Raw genomic sequence first — 16,049 nt, 5'->3', positions numbered from 1 at the left:
AAGCGCTGCAACATGGGAAGGGCACCTCGGCCAGCTTTGCCAACCTGGTGCCCTCTGGTTGCTTTGCACAACAGCTCCCATCAATCACACTTCCATTCTCTCGGCTCTTTGCATTTGACGGTGACACATGAGGACCCAATTGGGAAACCAGAATGGTTTTTAAAAGGCAGGGAGAAGTCTGTGGGGGACAGCACTGTGTGTGTGTGTTTGTGACAGAGAGGGATATTGCATCCTGCGACAGAGACACAGAGGTTGCATTCTGCGAAACAGTTCTTTCATGGCAACGTGTGAATAGGCGACCCCTCTCCCATGGCAGTTACTTTGCAACAGTGCAGATGGCACACTATCAAGAGCCGAAATATGCCCAAGTGCCCCAAAAGATTCGCAACCCCCTATTTTACCCTATACTACTGATTACTGAGAAAAATAACTACCAAACTTTTAGAAGACATCTGAAGGTAGCCCTGTTTAGGGAAGCTTTTAATATTTAATAGGTTATTGTATTTTAGTGTTTTGTTGGAAGCCGCCCAGAGTGGCTGGGGAAACCCAGCCAGATGGGCGGGGTATACATAAAATTAATTATTATTATTATTATTATTATTATTATTATTATTATTATTATTACATTCGCTAGTCACTTTGCATGGGGGGAAGGAAGGTCCCAGAGCAAGAGGAAACACAAAAGCAAATTGAAACCAGAATTATTTCAAGCAATGAATGCTACAGAATGCATCCCCCAGGAAGAAAGACAGCATGCTGTTAAGCCGCTACAGGAACTGTAGCTCTGCAGAGGGAACAGGCTTCTGCTAAGAGCTCCCATCACCCTTAACAAGCTACAGTTCCCAGGATCCATGATTGCTTGAAGTGGTATCACACTGCTTTAAATGTATAGTTCCATAGCAACAGAGGAAGCAGATAAGCAGACAGGGCCTTTGCCTGTCTCTCCGGCCTTATCTGCTCTTACCTTTTGCCCTGCTCTTTCCAGGAAAGGGTCTTGTGTTTTAAAGCTCTAAATCAAAGCAGTCCCCCCCCCTTTTTTTTGCCCCCTAGCTTTCCCCACAAAAGCCTGCTCTTTAGTGCTCCTTCGAAGCAAACAGCAATTCAGTTTTTCCACGGACTGCTGTTTGCTCCAATTTGACTTTACATAGTGGGGAAAGCTATAGAGCAAAAAAAAAAGTGGAAGAAGAAGGGGATGCTCACTCATTGAGCTTTTAAAGTATGGTCCTTGCCTAGAAACAACAGAGGGAAGGCAAGTGTGGATAAGCCCACAGCTGTGACCGATAAAGCCAGTCTCATCACAAGGAAACATCAGCGAAGGAAGGTGCCTCGCAGCGCATTTTGGGATATATGAAAAAGGAACTCTGTTACTGCTCCCGTCAGAGCGGAAGCCAGCTCTTGCCGCCTTCCATGCCAAAACGCTGCATGATTTGGCAGCCACCTGAGCTGTTTCTTGGAAAGAGAGGGTGGAGGCGGGAATGTCGGTCGAGGAGAACCAGCTACACATGCACACCGTCTGTTGCTGCTTCCCTTCAAACCTAGGCCAGGAATGGCAACGCCGCCACGTGACGGAGCAGCAGGTGCCCTGTAGATTTCGTCATCATGAATTCTGGTAGAGAAAGAAGCAGACTTCCTGCAGGAATGCATGTCTCTGAACTTCCAAGAGTCCATTGCCAACATTCTTCAAGCTGTCCCAATTCAGGCCAAGTCAAAGAGAAACAGTGCGGGGGGGGGGAGGCATTTCCATACCCACCCTTTTGAAAAGCACCCTCTTCGTGATCTTTCAGGTCTTCACCTGCACAACACCTCTCCAACACCTAGAGGGAAGGCAGTACCTCCTGCCCTCACACTGAAATGGCTTAATAATAATAATAATTTATTATTTATACCCCGCCCATCTGGCTGGGTTTCCCCAGCCACTCTGGGCGGCTTCCAACAAAACACTAAAATACAATAACCTATTAAACATTAAAATCTTCCCTAAACAGGGCTGCCTTCAGATGTCTTCTAAAATTTTGGTAGTTATTTTTCTCTTTGACATATGGTGGGAGGGCGTTCCACAGGGTGGGAGCCACTACCGAGAAGGCCCTCTGCCTGGTGCCCTGTAACTTGGCTTCTCGCAGCGAGGGAACCGCCAGAAGGCCCTCGGCGCTGGACCTCAGTGTCTGGGCAGAACGATGGAGGTGGAGACGCTCCTTCAGGTATACTGGGCCAAGGCCATTTAGGGCTTTAAAGGTCAACACCAACACTTTGAATTGTGCTCAGAAACGTACTGGGAGCCAGTGTAGGTCTTTCAAGACCGGTGTTATATGGTCTCGGCGGCTGCTCCCAGTCACCAGTCTAGCTGCCGCATTCTGGATTAGTTGTAGTTTCCGGGTCACCTTCAAAGGTAGCCCCACATAGAGTGCATTGGAGTAGTCCAAGCAAGAGATAACCAGAGCATGCATCACTCCGGCGAGACAGTCTGCGGGCAGGTAGGGTCTCAGCCTGCGTACCAGATGGAGCTGATAAACAGCTGCCCTGGACACAGAATTGACCTGTGCCTCCATGGACAGCTGTGAGTCCAGAATGACTCCCAGGCTGCGCACCTGGTTCTTCAGGGGCACAGTTACCCCATTCAGGACCAGGGAGTCTTCCACACCCGCCAGCCTCCTGTGCGCCCAAAACAGTACTTCTGTCTTGTCAGGATTCAACCTCAATCTGTTAGCCGCCATCCATCCTCCAACCGCCTCCAAACACTCACACAGGACCTTCACCGCCTTCACTGGTTCCGATTTGAAAGAGAGGTAGAGCTGGGTATCATCCGCATACTGATGGAACACCCAGCCCAAACCCCCTGATGATCTCTCCCAGCGGCTGCATGTAGTTGTTGAAAAGCTTAGGCTGACATTGCTGCATGGCCATCGCTGATTGGCTACACTGTAGTGTTGCTCTATCAGGCCAGAGGCCTATCTTACTCTAGCATCCCATTTCCCACAGTGACCAACTGGAGACCTCCAGGCAGCCCACGGTGAGGGCAATAATCGGTGGGGCAGAGAGCAATCCAGAATTGGAGGCCGTAAAGGATGGGAGCCAGGAGACAGAGATGAGGCAGGCTGCTGATGAAGCCAGGGGATCTCCCCCTCCTGCTGCAGCCAACTCTCCTCTCCCACCCGGGTCTCGCAGAACATGCAGAGAAATGAAAAGGGCAGAGCAGAGATTGGTTGTGCACAGGCGCAGTCTACGACTGCTTGGGGGAAAGAAACTCTGGAGGGGAGCCTTACAGAGAGCAGTGGGAAGGTGGGGGCCTTCAGTCCTCACAACTGCCTCCTTGGGGCAAGGCCTACTGGGAAGAGTTGCGCTGACCACTAGGCTGCACTGTTTAGGCTTCTTTGAATAACTGACACCGTGGGTTTTTTTTAAAAAAAATGCTGACCTATGCCTGACTGGTTCCTGAAAACCGCAAGAATTTCAGCCACACGTGGGACCTTAGCTCAACATGGCTGCCCAATTCTTGCAGATCAATCTTTTTTGAGAGAGAGAGAGAGAGAGAGAGAGAGAGAGAGAGAGAGAGAGAGAGGAGCTTCCTTACCCTCCATGGGAAGTACTGGTCTTCCATTCTGCCAATCCCCAAACATCCTCTGACATTTTTGCCCCATACGAAGAGCTCTCCTTTGTCTGCAAAGCAACACAATATACCAAGTGATGACTCCAAGTTGGCCTTGGTGGACGTTTGCTTATCCTAATTATTTTGCTGCCGCTGCTTTTTTTGACAGAACCAACCTTACTTTGGCTAATCTCTCTCTATGTAACTAACTAGCGCAGTTTGTTGAGCAGCTGCCCCCTGCAGGATTCATTTGGTGCCAAGCCCATGGAAACAACACACACAAATCCAACAGCAAATCCAGAAAATTATGTCTGCCTGCCTCTCTTTTGTTTTTAATTGTAAATGGACCACATTTGCAAGTGGCATTGCAGCACGGCCATTAATGGGCTCCATTACCATAAAAGTGCCTTGTTCCCAGGACCAGAAACTGGGCAATAACCAACCATCGTGTCCTGGCATTATGACTTCACGCACCTGCCTCCTCCCCACCTGCCCTGCTCCCTCCCCAAATCTTTTCCAGAGGGCTGTGTCTGGGGCAGGAAAGAGGGGGTGTCAGGTCCCAATGCACAAGTGAAATTGAGTTACCATGTTTTTACCATGTATAACACGCCCCCATGTACAACACGACCCCTATTGGGGGGGGGGGGACTCAAATTTATGAAAATGGGGGAAGATGACCCCCGTGTATAAGATGACCCCCATTTTTTAACATTAGAGTGAAAAAACCTAGCCTTATACACGGAAAAGTACGGTACTTAGCACTATTTCCAATACAACCCACTCCTCCTTCCATCAGGATTTTCACCAACCCAACACAGACCCTCTTCCTTTAGCCCCCTTCTCCCTTTCACTACCTCATTCTTCATCCCTACTACACACCAGCTGGGCTTGTATACTGACCCAGAATCCATGCCTCTGACCACTGACCACCTTGTTCGTGTCCTGCCTTTAGACCCAAACTTACGTTTTCCTCTTGCTTAACTATTTCCCCCTTCCCTCTCAAGTGGTGCGCTGTTTTCTGACGTTCTATCGCCGACACATTCCGTAGTCGGAATCCTGGTGAACATTCTATGATGTCACAGCAGCTCAGCCAATGAAGTGCTCAGAGAGGGCTCACGGACAAGCATCCAGCTTTTAAGCCTGCTTATAACGAGGCAGCTCCAATCCTGAATGCTTTTGCTTGGCTGACTAATAAAAACATTGCTGAATCAGGCCAATAGCCCCTCTTACCCGGTATCCTGTTCTCACAGTGGCCAACCAGAAGCCTGTGGGAAACATGCAAGCAGGATTCAAGCACAAGAGCCCTCTCTCCTCCTTCCATTACTGCTTCTAACTGGGGAGGCAGAGCATAACCACAATGGCTAGTACCCATCAATAGCCCTCTCCTCCTCCAGGAATATATCCAATCCTCTTTTAAAGACATCTAGTTTGGTGGCCATCCCTGCCTCCAGTGGGAGGGAGTTCCGTAGTTTAACTCTGTGCTGTGTGAAGGACTTTTATCTGTTCTGAATCTTCATACAGTCCCCTTCATTGGATGTCCACAATTTCTAGTGTTAATTAATCAGCACTAACGGGACTTGGCGGAGGGACGCGGGTGGCGCTGTGGGTAAAAGCCTCAGCGCCTAGGGCTTGCCGATCGAAAGGTCGGCGGTTCGAATCCCCGCGGCGGGGTGCGCTCCCGCTGCTCGATCCCAGCGTCTGCCAACCTAGCAGTTCGAAAGCACCCCCGGGTGCAAGTAGATAAATAGGGACCGCTTACTGGCGGGAAGGTAAACGGCGTTTCTGTGTGCTGCGCTGGCTCGCCAGATGCAGCTTTGTCACGCTGGCCACGTGACCCGGAAGTGTCTGCGGACAGCGCTGGCCCCCGGCCTCTTGAGTGAGATGGGCGCACAACCCTAGAGTCTGTCAAGACTGGCCCGTATGGGCAGGGGTACCTTTACCTTTACCTTTAACGGGACTTGGCAGAGGGAACAGATGTGAACTACAAAAATTGCTCTGGATTAACTGTGGGAAGGAAGAAAACTGACAGGAGGAAGAAAAACTCCTCTTCGGACTTGAAAGAGGCAGGGGCAGAAAATTCCCCCAGCCGAAGACTGCAAAATCCTTGAACTAAACCTCGCTGAGACTTACTTCTGAGTCCACATGCCCAGGAATGCTTTGAAAGCCACTTACTGGTGACAGCAGCAAACTGGCTGAGTCCACAGCGGATCCGAGACACATGGACATCCGGGTTGAAGTCCGAGAGGCCGAACAGGGTGGGTGGGATCATTTCAGGAGTGCCTGTTTCCATCAGCTTCGGTCCTTTCCCAAGTATCCCATAGCCCCAGACAAAAACATGGCCTTCCTCTGGGTTGGGGGTCAAGAGAGGCTCAATGTTAACACGCTCAGTCCTTTGCAACGCCCCGTGTCCACCAGATCCATTAGCCCAACACTCTTTAACCAACCGAGTCAACTTGTTCCACCTCCTCCCCATGTTTGAACAATTCCCTCCCTATCCCATGCATTCCAGTGTTCATGAGAGGAGAAAAAACTTTTTCCATCCACTCCCTCCAGGCCACACATATAGTTTTATAAACTGCTATCATTGCCACCTTTTACTTGCCTTTTTCTCTGAACTATGAAGTACCAAATGATGCAACCTTTCCTCATACAGGAGTCATTCCCCCTTCTAAATCATTTTCTTCCTTTCATTAGCTCTGGCGCCACCTACTGTTGGCCTCCTTGCCTTCTCCCACGAAGCATCATGCAAATCTTTTAAATCACAGGTTTTTTAAGCGTTGGACATACCATTTAAGAGAGCGTTGACTGTCCCTCCGCAAGCAGCCTCCTTCACTTTCCCAACCTTGAAGGGCAGGTGTCTGGGCACATTAACCTACGCAACACGGAAGTTTGAGACACTGATCAGATACGGTTTTGGTTTCATCTATATATGTGTGTATTTATACTTTACATGTGTATCACGCTTTTCCTCCAAGTTCCTCAAGGTGACATACACACTCCCTATCCTGTTTCTTCACAACAACCCTGTGAGGTAGGCTGAGCCGGTCACTGGGACTCTGCCCAAAGTTACCCAGTGAGCTTCACACCTCTGAGTGGGGATTTGAATCCAAGCCCCAAAACTAAAACCAGAACACCACACTGGCTTTAAAAAAAAAGTCTTCCACAGTTTGGTTCAGTGACAAGAGTTTCACACTAACATTTGAGGATGCGAGAACAGAAGAGCAATTGAAAGCATGTCTGCCTAAAAAACCAATATCCTCCATCTTCCATACTCTGAATTTTATAGTTCCAGAATTCAATACCTCCTTTTTTAAAGTTTAATTCTAGCCCAGTCACTCTCAGACTGGTGATCTCCAGTGCTGGACTACAATTCCCATCAGCTCAAGGCAACACGTTAAAGATGCACTATATTAAGGGAAATGACAAAAATGTGCATATTAGGGCAAAACTGTGTACCCCAAAATGTATATATTAGAAAAAATGCACTCTAAAACACTGGTGAATTTTCATGAGGACTTAAAGAAAATGCAAGCTGATGTGGAAATGTGGAGAACTAAATTTATGATCGCAAAAAATAAGAAACGGAGACTGATAGATTTGCTTCTCCTGAACTTGGACTGATATAAATTCCACTATGGCCAAGACCCAAAGCATAACCCTTGTTGCTGTCCAAAAATTGCCCCCCCCCCAGCCTCAACATTCCAGCAGGACCCCAGCACCACCTGAAAATCTCAGTCGGGAGACACCCATCCTCACCCGCTTACTGTCAAACACAAGAGACAGGAGCTCAAACCCCATCTGAACTGTTCTCACCTGGGTCGACTCGGTAACCAAAGACAGCTGCAGGTATTCTGAGTTCCCCCAGCCGAAGATGTTGCCGTCCTCTGACACGGCAAGGCAACAGTCACCGCAGGTAGAAACCTGAGCAATGCGCACGCCCGCGATGTCTCCACCAAGCTTCGTGGGGGTGCTGACAATGTCGTAGTGACCGAGGCCTGGTGTGGAAACAGAGAAAATCCCTTGTATATGTTATACCATTTCCATCATCCCTGACCACTGTTCCTGCTAGCTAGGGATAATGGGAGTTGTAGTCCGGCAACAGCTGGAGACCCAAGTTTGGGAAGCCCTGCTCTACAGAAAGGAGATAAAAGGTAAAGGGACCCCTGACCATTAGGTCCAGTCGTGACCGACTCTGGGGTTGCAGCGCTCATCTTGCTTTACTGGCCGAGGGAGCCGGCGTACAGCTTCCGAGTCATGTGGCCAGCATGACTAAGCCACTTCTGGCGAACCAGAGCAGCGCACAGAAACGCCATTTACCTTCCCGCCGGAGCGGTCCCTATTTATCTACTTGCACTTTGGTGTGTTTTCGAACTGCTAGGTTGGCAGGAGCAGGGACCGAGCAACGGGAGCTCACCCCGTCACGGGGATTCGAACCACCAATCTTCTGATCGGCAAGTCCTAGGCTCTGTGGTTTAACCAACAGTGCCACCCGCGTCCCTACAGAAAGGAGATACAGTGGTACCTCGCAAGACGAATGCCTCGCAAGACAAAAAACTCGCTAGACGAAAGGTTTTTCCGTTTGCGATTTGCCCCGCAAGACGAATTTCCCTATGGGCTTGCTTCGCAAGACGAAAACGTCTTGCAAGTTTGTTTCCCTTTTCTTAACACCATTAATACAGTTGCGACTTGACTTCGAGGAGCAACTCATAGAACGCAGTGTACATAGTAGCCTTTTTTGAGGTTTTTAAAGACTGGTGATTTTTGAAGCTTTTCCAAAACTTCTTTTGCAGCCATTTGGTAAGATAAGCTTTTAAAACCTTTTTTGGGGGGGGGTTGGATTTTGGGTTGGGGTGTTTGGAATTCAAGGACTTGGTGTTGGGGAGGGGTTTGCAAGAATCTGGAAGCTTGTGTGTTTTTTTCTGCATTTTTATGATTTTCTGTGACCATTGGGCCACTCTGCTGTTTTTTTTAAAAAAAAATCTGGATTTGAATTTCTGTGGGCTGGGTGGCTGGGGGAACAGTTGGAGAGGTTTCTGCAGGAATCTGGGAGCTTGTGGGGTTTTTTGGGGAATTTTTGTGATTTTCTGTGACCATTAGGCCAGGTTGTTTTTTTTTGAAAATTTTTCTGAGTTTGAATTTCTGAGTGCTGGCTGGCTGGGGGAACAGTTGGAGAGGTTTCTGCAGGAATCTGGGAGCTTGTGGGGGTTTTTTTGGGAATTTTTGTGATTTTCTGTGACCATTGGGCCAGGTTGGTTTTTTTTTGAAAATTTTTCTGAGTTTGAATTTCTGAGTGCTGGCTGGCTGGGGGAACAGTTGGAGAGGTTTCTGCAGGAATCTGGGAGCTTGTGGGGGTTTTTTGGGAATTTTTGTGATTTTCTGTGACCATTGGGCAAGGTTGTGCACTTTGTTGATTTTTAAATGTTTTTCTGTCATGTTTATAAAGTTAATTTATTTTCCCTTCAATTTTTGAACTGCTCTTTACAGTATGTGTGACTTTAAAGAGCAGTTAATAAACTGTTGTTGTACCAAATTTGGCTTTGTTTGGACTTTTTTTGACCATAGGAACGCATTAATTGATTTTCAATGCATTCCTATGGGATTTCGTGATTCGCAAGACGAAAAATTCGCTAGACGACAAAACTTGCGGAACGAATTAATTTCGTCTTGCGGGGCACCACTGTACCTGACTCTTAAACTTCTGGACAATGCCCAGCAAAGTCTCAAGCAGAGGGAGGGCGTGGAGAAGTAGATCGGCAGGCGAGGGAGATCTTCTGTGTCCCAGGCCTTTGCCAGAAGGCAAACAGTGGGGAAGAAAGCGACTGGATGCAAATGTGCCTGACTTGCGGAATCCATTCTACGAATACACAGTCTGGGATTAAGTGCCCTGGTTTTTCATCTCCCTACCCTGCACAGACCACTGAAGATTGCTTGATTGATTGGGGGCGGTTTGTCTCAGTGGACAGCTTAATAAACTGTCCAGGACAGGATGGTTCAACTCAAAGTTTGTACAGAACTCTCATTTTAATTGCTGTTGCCTTGCCTTATAACCTTGCCTTATAATTTTCCCTTATACAAGGGGAAATTAGCAGACTAGGCAGTGCCGTGGAAACGACAGAAGTTAAGGCCAGGTTTGTGTTACCCTGCCCTGGTCAGAACCGTCTCCTTCTCCATTACCCAAATACAGGTAAATAAACCCAGGGCTGGGCCAGGGACAGTTTGAAGATCTCTGGTTTAGTGAATACAAAACTCCGAGAACATTCTCAGTTGTTCCAGGTGTCCCCGTCCCCCCAGATTATAATGGGTATAATTCAGAGGAGCCCCTGGACTCCAGCTCCCATCATCCCTGACCATTGGCCATGCTGGCTGGGGCTGATGGGAGTTGTAGTCCTACAACATCTAGGGAGCCGCAGGTTCCCCATCCCGAAGGCAGTCATTTCCATGCTCTTAATTTCCATGGACAAGCATCCTTCTGCCTCAACTGTGCTGCTTCCACGAGAGCTAGAAAGTGTTGGGGAGCCTTGGGGAGCAGAACAAACTCTCTAAACTAGGTTCATGCCCCATCCTGCCACCAGGACCCTTCGGACAGCCTACCTGTTTGGCCGTCCGCTCCCCACCCACAGGCATAGACATCTCCTTTCTCCGTCCTGAAGAGGCTGTGGTCCTGCCCACAAGCTACCTATAGGCACACAAAAAACAGCAGGGGAAGAGTTGGACAAAAAAAATTAATTGTTCGGAATTAAAACACTGCAAGCGGAATCATGCAACAAAATGTTGCAGCGCCGAGGGCTGCTGTTTAGTGTTCCAGGGAGAGTATATTCCGTTCCTCCTCTCAATGGTCAGGGCCCTTCCACACTATGCATTTAGAACAGTATCATGCTCCTTTCGTGGCTTATTCTGTAGAATTCTGGGAACTGCAGTTTGTTAAGGGTGTTTGTCGAGGGAAGAGGAATTCACTGTTAAACTATTCTTCCATCAGTGTCCTGAGATGGACGAATGGTTTGACTTGGACTAACTTACACACAAAAGCACAGTCATCCCTTCCCACCTCATCTTATGCGTGTTCTACTCACACGTGACAATGTATATGTGCAGCGCCAGGAAATAATAATTCAATTTATACCCGGAAATGTCAGGAGAGAACTGTAGAGTCCTTGTGGCTCACGAGGAGACCTTCCCCAGAGCCCAAAGAGGATCTCAGCGAGGGCGGAAGCCCCGAAAAGACCAAAACAGCAGTGGGGCTTTGTTTATGCTGCTCAGCAGCCCTGCCCAACAGCTACCATACGGGGCAGCGCAGCTGCCGCCCCCGCTTTCCCATGCATCCTTGGCCCCAGAGCTTCAATTCTAGTTGTGGATATTTTTGGATGCAGGATTTTTGGTCTGGATTGAAGAGAGAGCAGCAGAGAGGGAATTTAAATAACGTTTACGATATCTTTATTGTCATTGTCCCTTGCGGAACAATGAAATTGAGGGTGCTAGCTGACACTTAGATAATTTCACTTACCTGCGAGGGGCCCAGAATGTAACCCCCATGTAAATGGGGAGTTCCCTGTAGATGCAAAGCAGCAGATAATGATGGTGATAAGAACAGTATACAAATTCAAACAGGCTACTTACCTGGACAACTTTGTCTTCAAGTTGTGGCAGGCGGTTAATAAGCTGGCTCTCACTGTATGCGCCCAGGAAGAGATCATAACAAAGAAAGTGAAGTAAGCCACCAAGAAGTTGCATGGTTGGGATTTTTAAAGCACAATTAGGGTCTACGCCATATTAATTTTGACCACGTTTTGTATTAAATCACATCTAAATTCACCACCTTTCTGGCAAACACACAGGGTTATTTGCAATTTAACAATGGTTTGGAATTGCGGCTGTTATGGGATTAAATACATCTTACTTGAGGATTTACTCAATTAACTGATTAGATGGGGGCAGGAAACTATCTATCTCAAGTTTTGGGATGTTACACCAGTGTCACAGCATAAGATGAACCTCCCATTCTCTCTCCCGGACAGTTCTTCTAAGTGGCTCTTATTATCTGCATCCTATAAGGCAGGATGAAGATTTTAGCATAAGAACATCAAGCAAGGACAGGGATGCTTGACCTAATTTCAGGCAGAATTCATATAACCAACATGCTGGGTGGGGAAATATTATTTTGGCTGAAGGGCCTCCTCTGGTTATTCAGACGTTCCATTCTCTCCATCTTGCCCAGTGGGGCTGATGGAAAGTGGAGCCCAGTCTCCTTAGCAACTCCTGGGTTAGGGAGTTTGTTAGGCCATATCTGTGCTATACATCCTGGGAGCTGTAGTTCGTTAGGGGTTCTGAGAGTTGTTAGGAGACTGCTTATTTCCCTCACAGAGCTACAATTCCCAGACTTCCCTGGAAAAGGGATTCATTGTTAAACCATTCTGGGCCTCAGAGGCAGAGCTCACACTCTGTATGCAGAAGGGTTCAATGCCTGGAATATCCAGTTTAACAAGAGCTCAGGAAGCAGAGTATTAGAACAATCTCTTACCTCTAACAGATTATTATTATTATTATTATTATTATTATTATTACCTTGCTAGATTTAATAATAATATGTATGTATGGAAAAAGTTGGAAAATTCTTTAAAGACAAAATTAAAAAGAAAGAAAGAACAATCTCTTTTTCCTTCAAGACCCTGGAGAGCTGCTACCAATTAGAACAGGCAATACTGGCCCCAATGGAGAAATCATCTGACCTGGTAGAACGGAGTTTCCCGAATCACCCTATAACTCATTCAGAATTTGACAAACCTGCTTTGGGAGATACATTTGGAGAAACAGACACGTTTGGAACAAAGAAGATCATCTCACCTGTAAATTTCACCTTCGACCACTTTCCGGCCACACTGCCCATAGGAATTGTTGCCCGTGCTGAAGACTGAAACAAAGTTATAGGATGCCATCAGACAGATATCAAGTACCACCCCTCAAGGATAGATACTGGCTGAATTCGGACACAATGCTAAGCAGCGGCTTAGCAGTACAGAATGAGTCTAGCCTCCACACTGGGCTCACACGCTCCTACCTCCCTTTGTCAAGTGTGGCCACAAGAGAGATCAGAAGCTTCCAATTCTGTTTTAGGCTGGTCACCTGAACCACTAACTGTGGTTAAACTGTGGTCATTTCTAGAATCATTTCTATTATTGAGGATAGTTTTGCAGTGGGAGTATGTAGGGCACGTTTTTGAAGCACCCCCACATCAAAAACCTGGGGGAGATACTTAATTACAAACAGCATCCCTCCTTAGAACCTCATTGGAGTTCCACCATACCTCCTTCAGAGTCTGTCAGCACTAAGGAGTGTGCTCTCCCACAGGAAACCTGTACAACTCGGGTCTGCTGCGGCTTGTCCAGGGGCAGTGCAACAGGACTCGGCTCCAAGACGTATTCGTAACCTTTAGCTTTTATAAAATATACAATGAAAGAAAGCACAGGTATTACTGCATACAAACATGAGTGCTGGTTCCAGAGGTAGCCATGGAATAAAAGGATGTCAAATAGAGGAGGGAGAAAGGTTGTTTTCTGCTGCTCCAGAGTAGCGGACACGGAGCAATGGATCCAAACTACAAGAAAGAAGATTCCACCTAAACATTAGGAAGAACTTCCTGACAGTAAGAGCTGTTTGACAGTGGAATTTGCTGCCAAGGAGTGTGGTGGAGTCTCCGTCTTTGGAGGTCTTTAAGCAGAGGCTTGACAACCATATGTCAGGATTGCTCTGATGGTGTTTCCTGCTTGGCAGGGGGTTGGACTCGATGGCTCTTGTGGTCTATTCCAACTCTATGATTCTATGAATCTGTTGTGGCAAAACCAATAACAGGTCTTATGGAACCTTTAAAACTGTGGGATAAGGTTTGGGATGCTAATGGTTGGTTGGTGCCTATCAGGATTGGAAGGGCAGGATGCAGGAAGCCCAACAGATATGTTGGATATTTTATCCTAAAATAAAAACAACAGGACCAAAGGTACATAGGCATACAAAGCTTCAAACCAGCCAAGTCTTCACAGACTTACAGCGATCTCTCCTGCTCTGATGAAACCCAATCTGGGAATCCTTGTTGAGGCCCATGCCCCAGACTTTGGTGACATCGGTCGTTCTGGAGGATAGAAGGGTGAATCCATAGCCACAGGCAGCAGAGGAAATCTTTCAAAATGAGATACAAGTAGTTGTTGATATTGATAAAAGAAACAAAGGACTCAGCAATATCTCTAGATCTGCAGAAATGAAGAAAGGGCACAAGCTAAAGTGATCTCCTGCTCCTGGCAAAGACCAAACTGATCATAAGAACATACAAATTGGCCTGCTGGATCAGGCCGGTGGCCCAGCTAGTCAACATCCTGTTCTTACAGTGGCCAACCAGATGGGAAGCCCAAAAGTAGGACCTGAGCACAAGAGCACTCTCCCCACCTGGAATTCCCAGCAACTGCTACTCAGTGAAAGAAAGTGAACTTCCTTTTGGCTGGTGTTGAATCTTCCAACGCTCACTGCTGGTTTACCATTGTAGCCACCACTCTAAGCAATCTTGGCTCTGCCCGATGCATAGCAGCAGTTGGCACAATAGAAAAAGATGCTTTACCAGCCCATCAATGCCCCTTGAGCATCCCAAATCAAAAAGGAGGCCATTTTCCTCATTTCCCCCCACTCACCTTGTCATCCACCTCTAGGCGATATGGAGTGGGCTGGATCCTCCGTCTCCTGAACCCAGGGTCAGGCACGACAAAGGTGGGGATTCCCAACGCCCCCGAGAAGCAGAAACCCCACACAAACACCCGGTCTTTCCTTTTGGCTTGTTTCCCCACGTACTGGAAAATGGGGGCATTGTCGTCAGCTTCTCTGATATCCCTGATGCTCTTCGTCCCGGCTGCTTTTGCCAGGCCTCTGGAGAGCCCCTCAGAAGGAAGCCTCGGGGGGAGGTCAAGAAAGGCCCTGCAGGGGCTACACAGAGAGCCCTTCTGGGGATTTTGAGAGGGGAGACCGAGGGGGCGCTGCGTCCTTGTTAGAGGCCCTTGAAAAAGACCCCTCCTGCAGAACAAGGCCAGACCCCAGGGAGACCCCAATCCATTTCCAGGGAGGCCCAGAAACAGCCCTTCCTTGGGCGTCCAAGGGGGGCCCAGGGCGTCACTTGAGGGCCTCAGAAGCAGCCCCGGAGAAGCTCTCCGGGAAAAGCCCCATATTCCCCGAGGGAGCCCCAGCAGCGCCCCCCGTGACCCCCTCTGGAGCTCTGGAGACAGCAGAGCAGCCCCACGGGAGCCCCGAATCTTGCACACTTGCACCAGCCCCCCATGAGGCCCCATCGCTGCCTAGCGAGGCCGCGCTTTCTCCGCCGCCGCGTCTACGGCATCTGGTCCAGGCGCAGGAACACCTGCAGCATGGGCAGCGCCATCTTGCTCACCTTTCGCCTTTCACCCGGGCTCTCGGTCTGCGCATGCGCAGCGCCTCTCCGTCGAAGCGCGGCCACGACACGGCAGGCAATGAAGCAGGTGCCTGGTCCGCGCAGGCGCCGAGGTAGCGTCCGTAAAACGCGCTGGCGACAGGACGCTCTGCGCAGCCGCAGAAGCTTCATCCCAATAGTAGCCATGATACGAGAGGTAGGTCGGTTTCTCACCCGCCCTCTCCACCTAGTTAGCCATTCGTTAGAGGGCGCTGCACGCCTTTCAGCTTTCATTTCGCTCTGCGCAACGACCACTTCCTAAGGGCAGCCATGACACGATAGGCTAGAGGCTGCGGTCAGGCTTCACATTAGTTAAGGAGATGTCACTAATCTCCCGTATCTGAGTTGGCGGCGGCAGCCATGACACTAGAGGCACATACTTGCCTGATGTTTCTGAATGAATCCATTCATTTTTATGGGAGTAAGCAGTGCTTTTAAAAAAAAAAATGTTCAGGGGTACTCTCATTTTCATATTGAAATACTGCCTGTCAATGAGTCCAAACTTAGATTCACAAAATGTTTAGGGGTATGCATACCCCTGTGTCCCCCCCCCCCCCGAAAAAAGGCACTGGGAGTAAGCCCAATGGATCTGAATGACCTAGTATAGAATTGCATTCCTAAAACAAACAAACAAAAAAAAAACCACATTCAAAACAGATGTTCTGATTAAAACAGGCAATGCCTGTTTTATGTGAGGATAATTTATACCAGAAGGGACGCGGGTGGCGCTGTGGGTAAAAGCCTCAGCGCCTAGGGCTTGCCGATCGAAAGGTCGGCGGTTCAAATCCCCGCGGCGGGGTGCGCTCCCGTTGTTCGGTCCCAGCGCCTGCCAACCTAGCAGTTCGAAAGCACTCCCGGGTAAAAGTAGATAAATAGGGACCGCTTACTAGCGGGAAGGTAAACGGCGTTTCCGTGTGCGGCTCTGGCTCGCCAGAGCAGCGATGTCACGCTGGCCACGTGACCCGGAAGTGTCTCCAGACAGCGCTGGCCTCCGGCCTCTTGAGTGAGATG

At 48.5% G+C, this 16,049-nt stretch overlaps 1 protein-coding gene across 1 annotated transcript; it reads right to left on the bottom strand.

The window, feature by feature from the left end:
• Positions 1-3,217: 3,217 nt before the first annotated feature.
• On the bottom strand, positions 3,218-15,021 carry RCC1L (RCC1 like). Its single transcript, XM_077919825.1, has 11 exons — positions 14,254-15,021; positions 13,621-13,750; positions 12,882-13,010; positions 12,422-12,488; positions 11,198-11,249; positions 10,175-10,259; positions 7,397-7,578; positions 6,371-6,455; positions 5,756-5,929; positions 3,569-3,654; positions 3,218-3,226 (listed from the first exon to the last, which is right to left on the bottom strand). The coding sequence occupies exons 1-11, from the start codon at positions 14,899-14,901 to the stop codon at positions 3,218-3,220; spliced, it is 1,647 nt and encodes a 548-aa protein (XP_077775951.1). The 5' UTR covers positions 14,902-15,021.
• Positions 15,022-16,049: the final 1,028 nt, after the last annotated feature.

This window comes from Podarcis muralis, chromosome 15, assembly GCF_964188315.1.
Source record: "Podarcis muralis chromosome 15, rPodMur119.hap1.1, whole genome shotgun sequence".
Taxonomy (NCBI): Eukaryota; Metazoa; Chordata; class Lepidosauria; order Squamata; family Lacertidae; genus Podarcis; species Podarcis muralis.
The sequence above is the reverse complement of the archived record's forward strand: the minus strand, read 5'-3'. Positions and strand labels throughout refer to the sequence as shown.

What these genes read in the sequence shown, in the direction of transcription:
- RCC1L (XM_077919825.1), bottom strand. Translation starts at nt 14,901, where the DNA reads ATGGGGCCTCATGGGGGGCTGGTGCAAGTGTGCAAGATTCGGGGCTCC. An exon ending in GTCGAAGGTGAAATTTACAG is followed by an intron (nt 11,250 to 12,421) that starts GTGAGATGATCT and finishes GGGCGCATACAG; the next exon opens with TGAGAGCCAGCTTATTAACC. An exon ending in GGGAGCGGACGGCCAAACAG is followed by an intron (nt 7,579 to 10,174) that starts GTAGGCTGTCCG and finishes TTTCCACACCAG; the next exon opens with GCCTCGGTCACTACGACATT.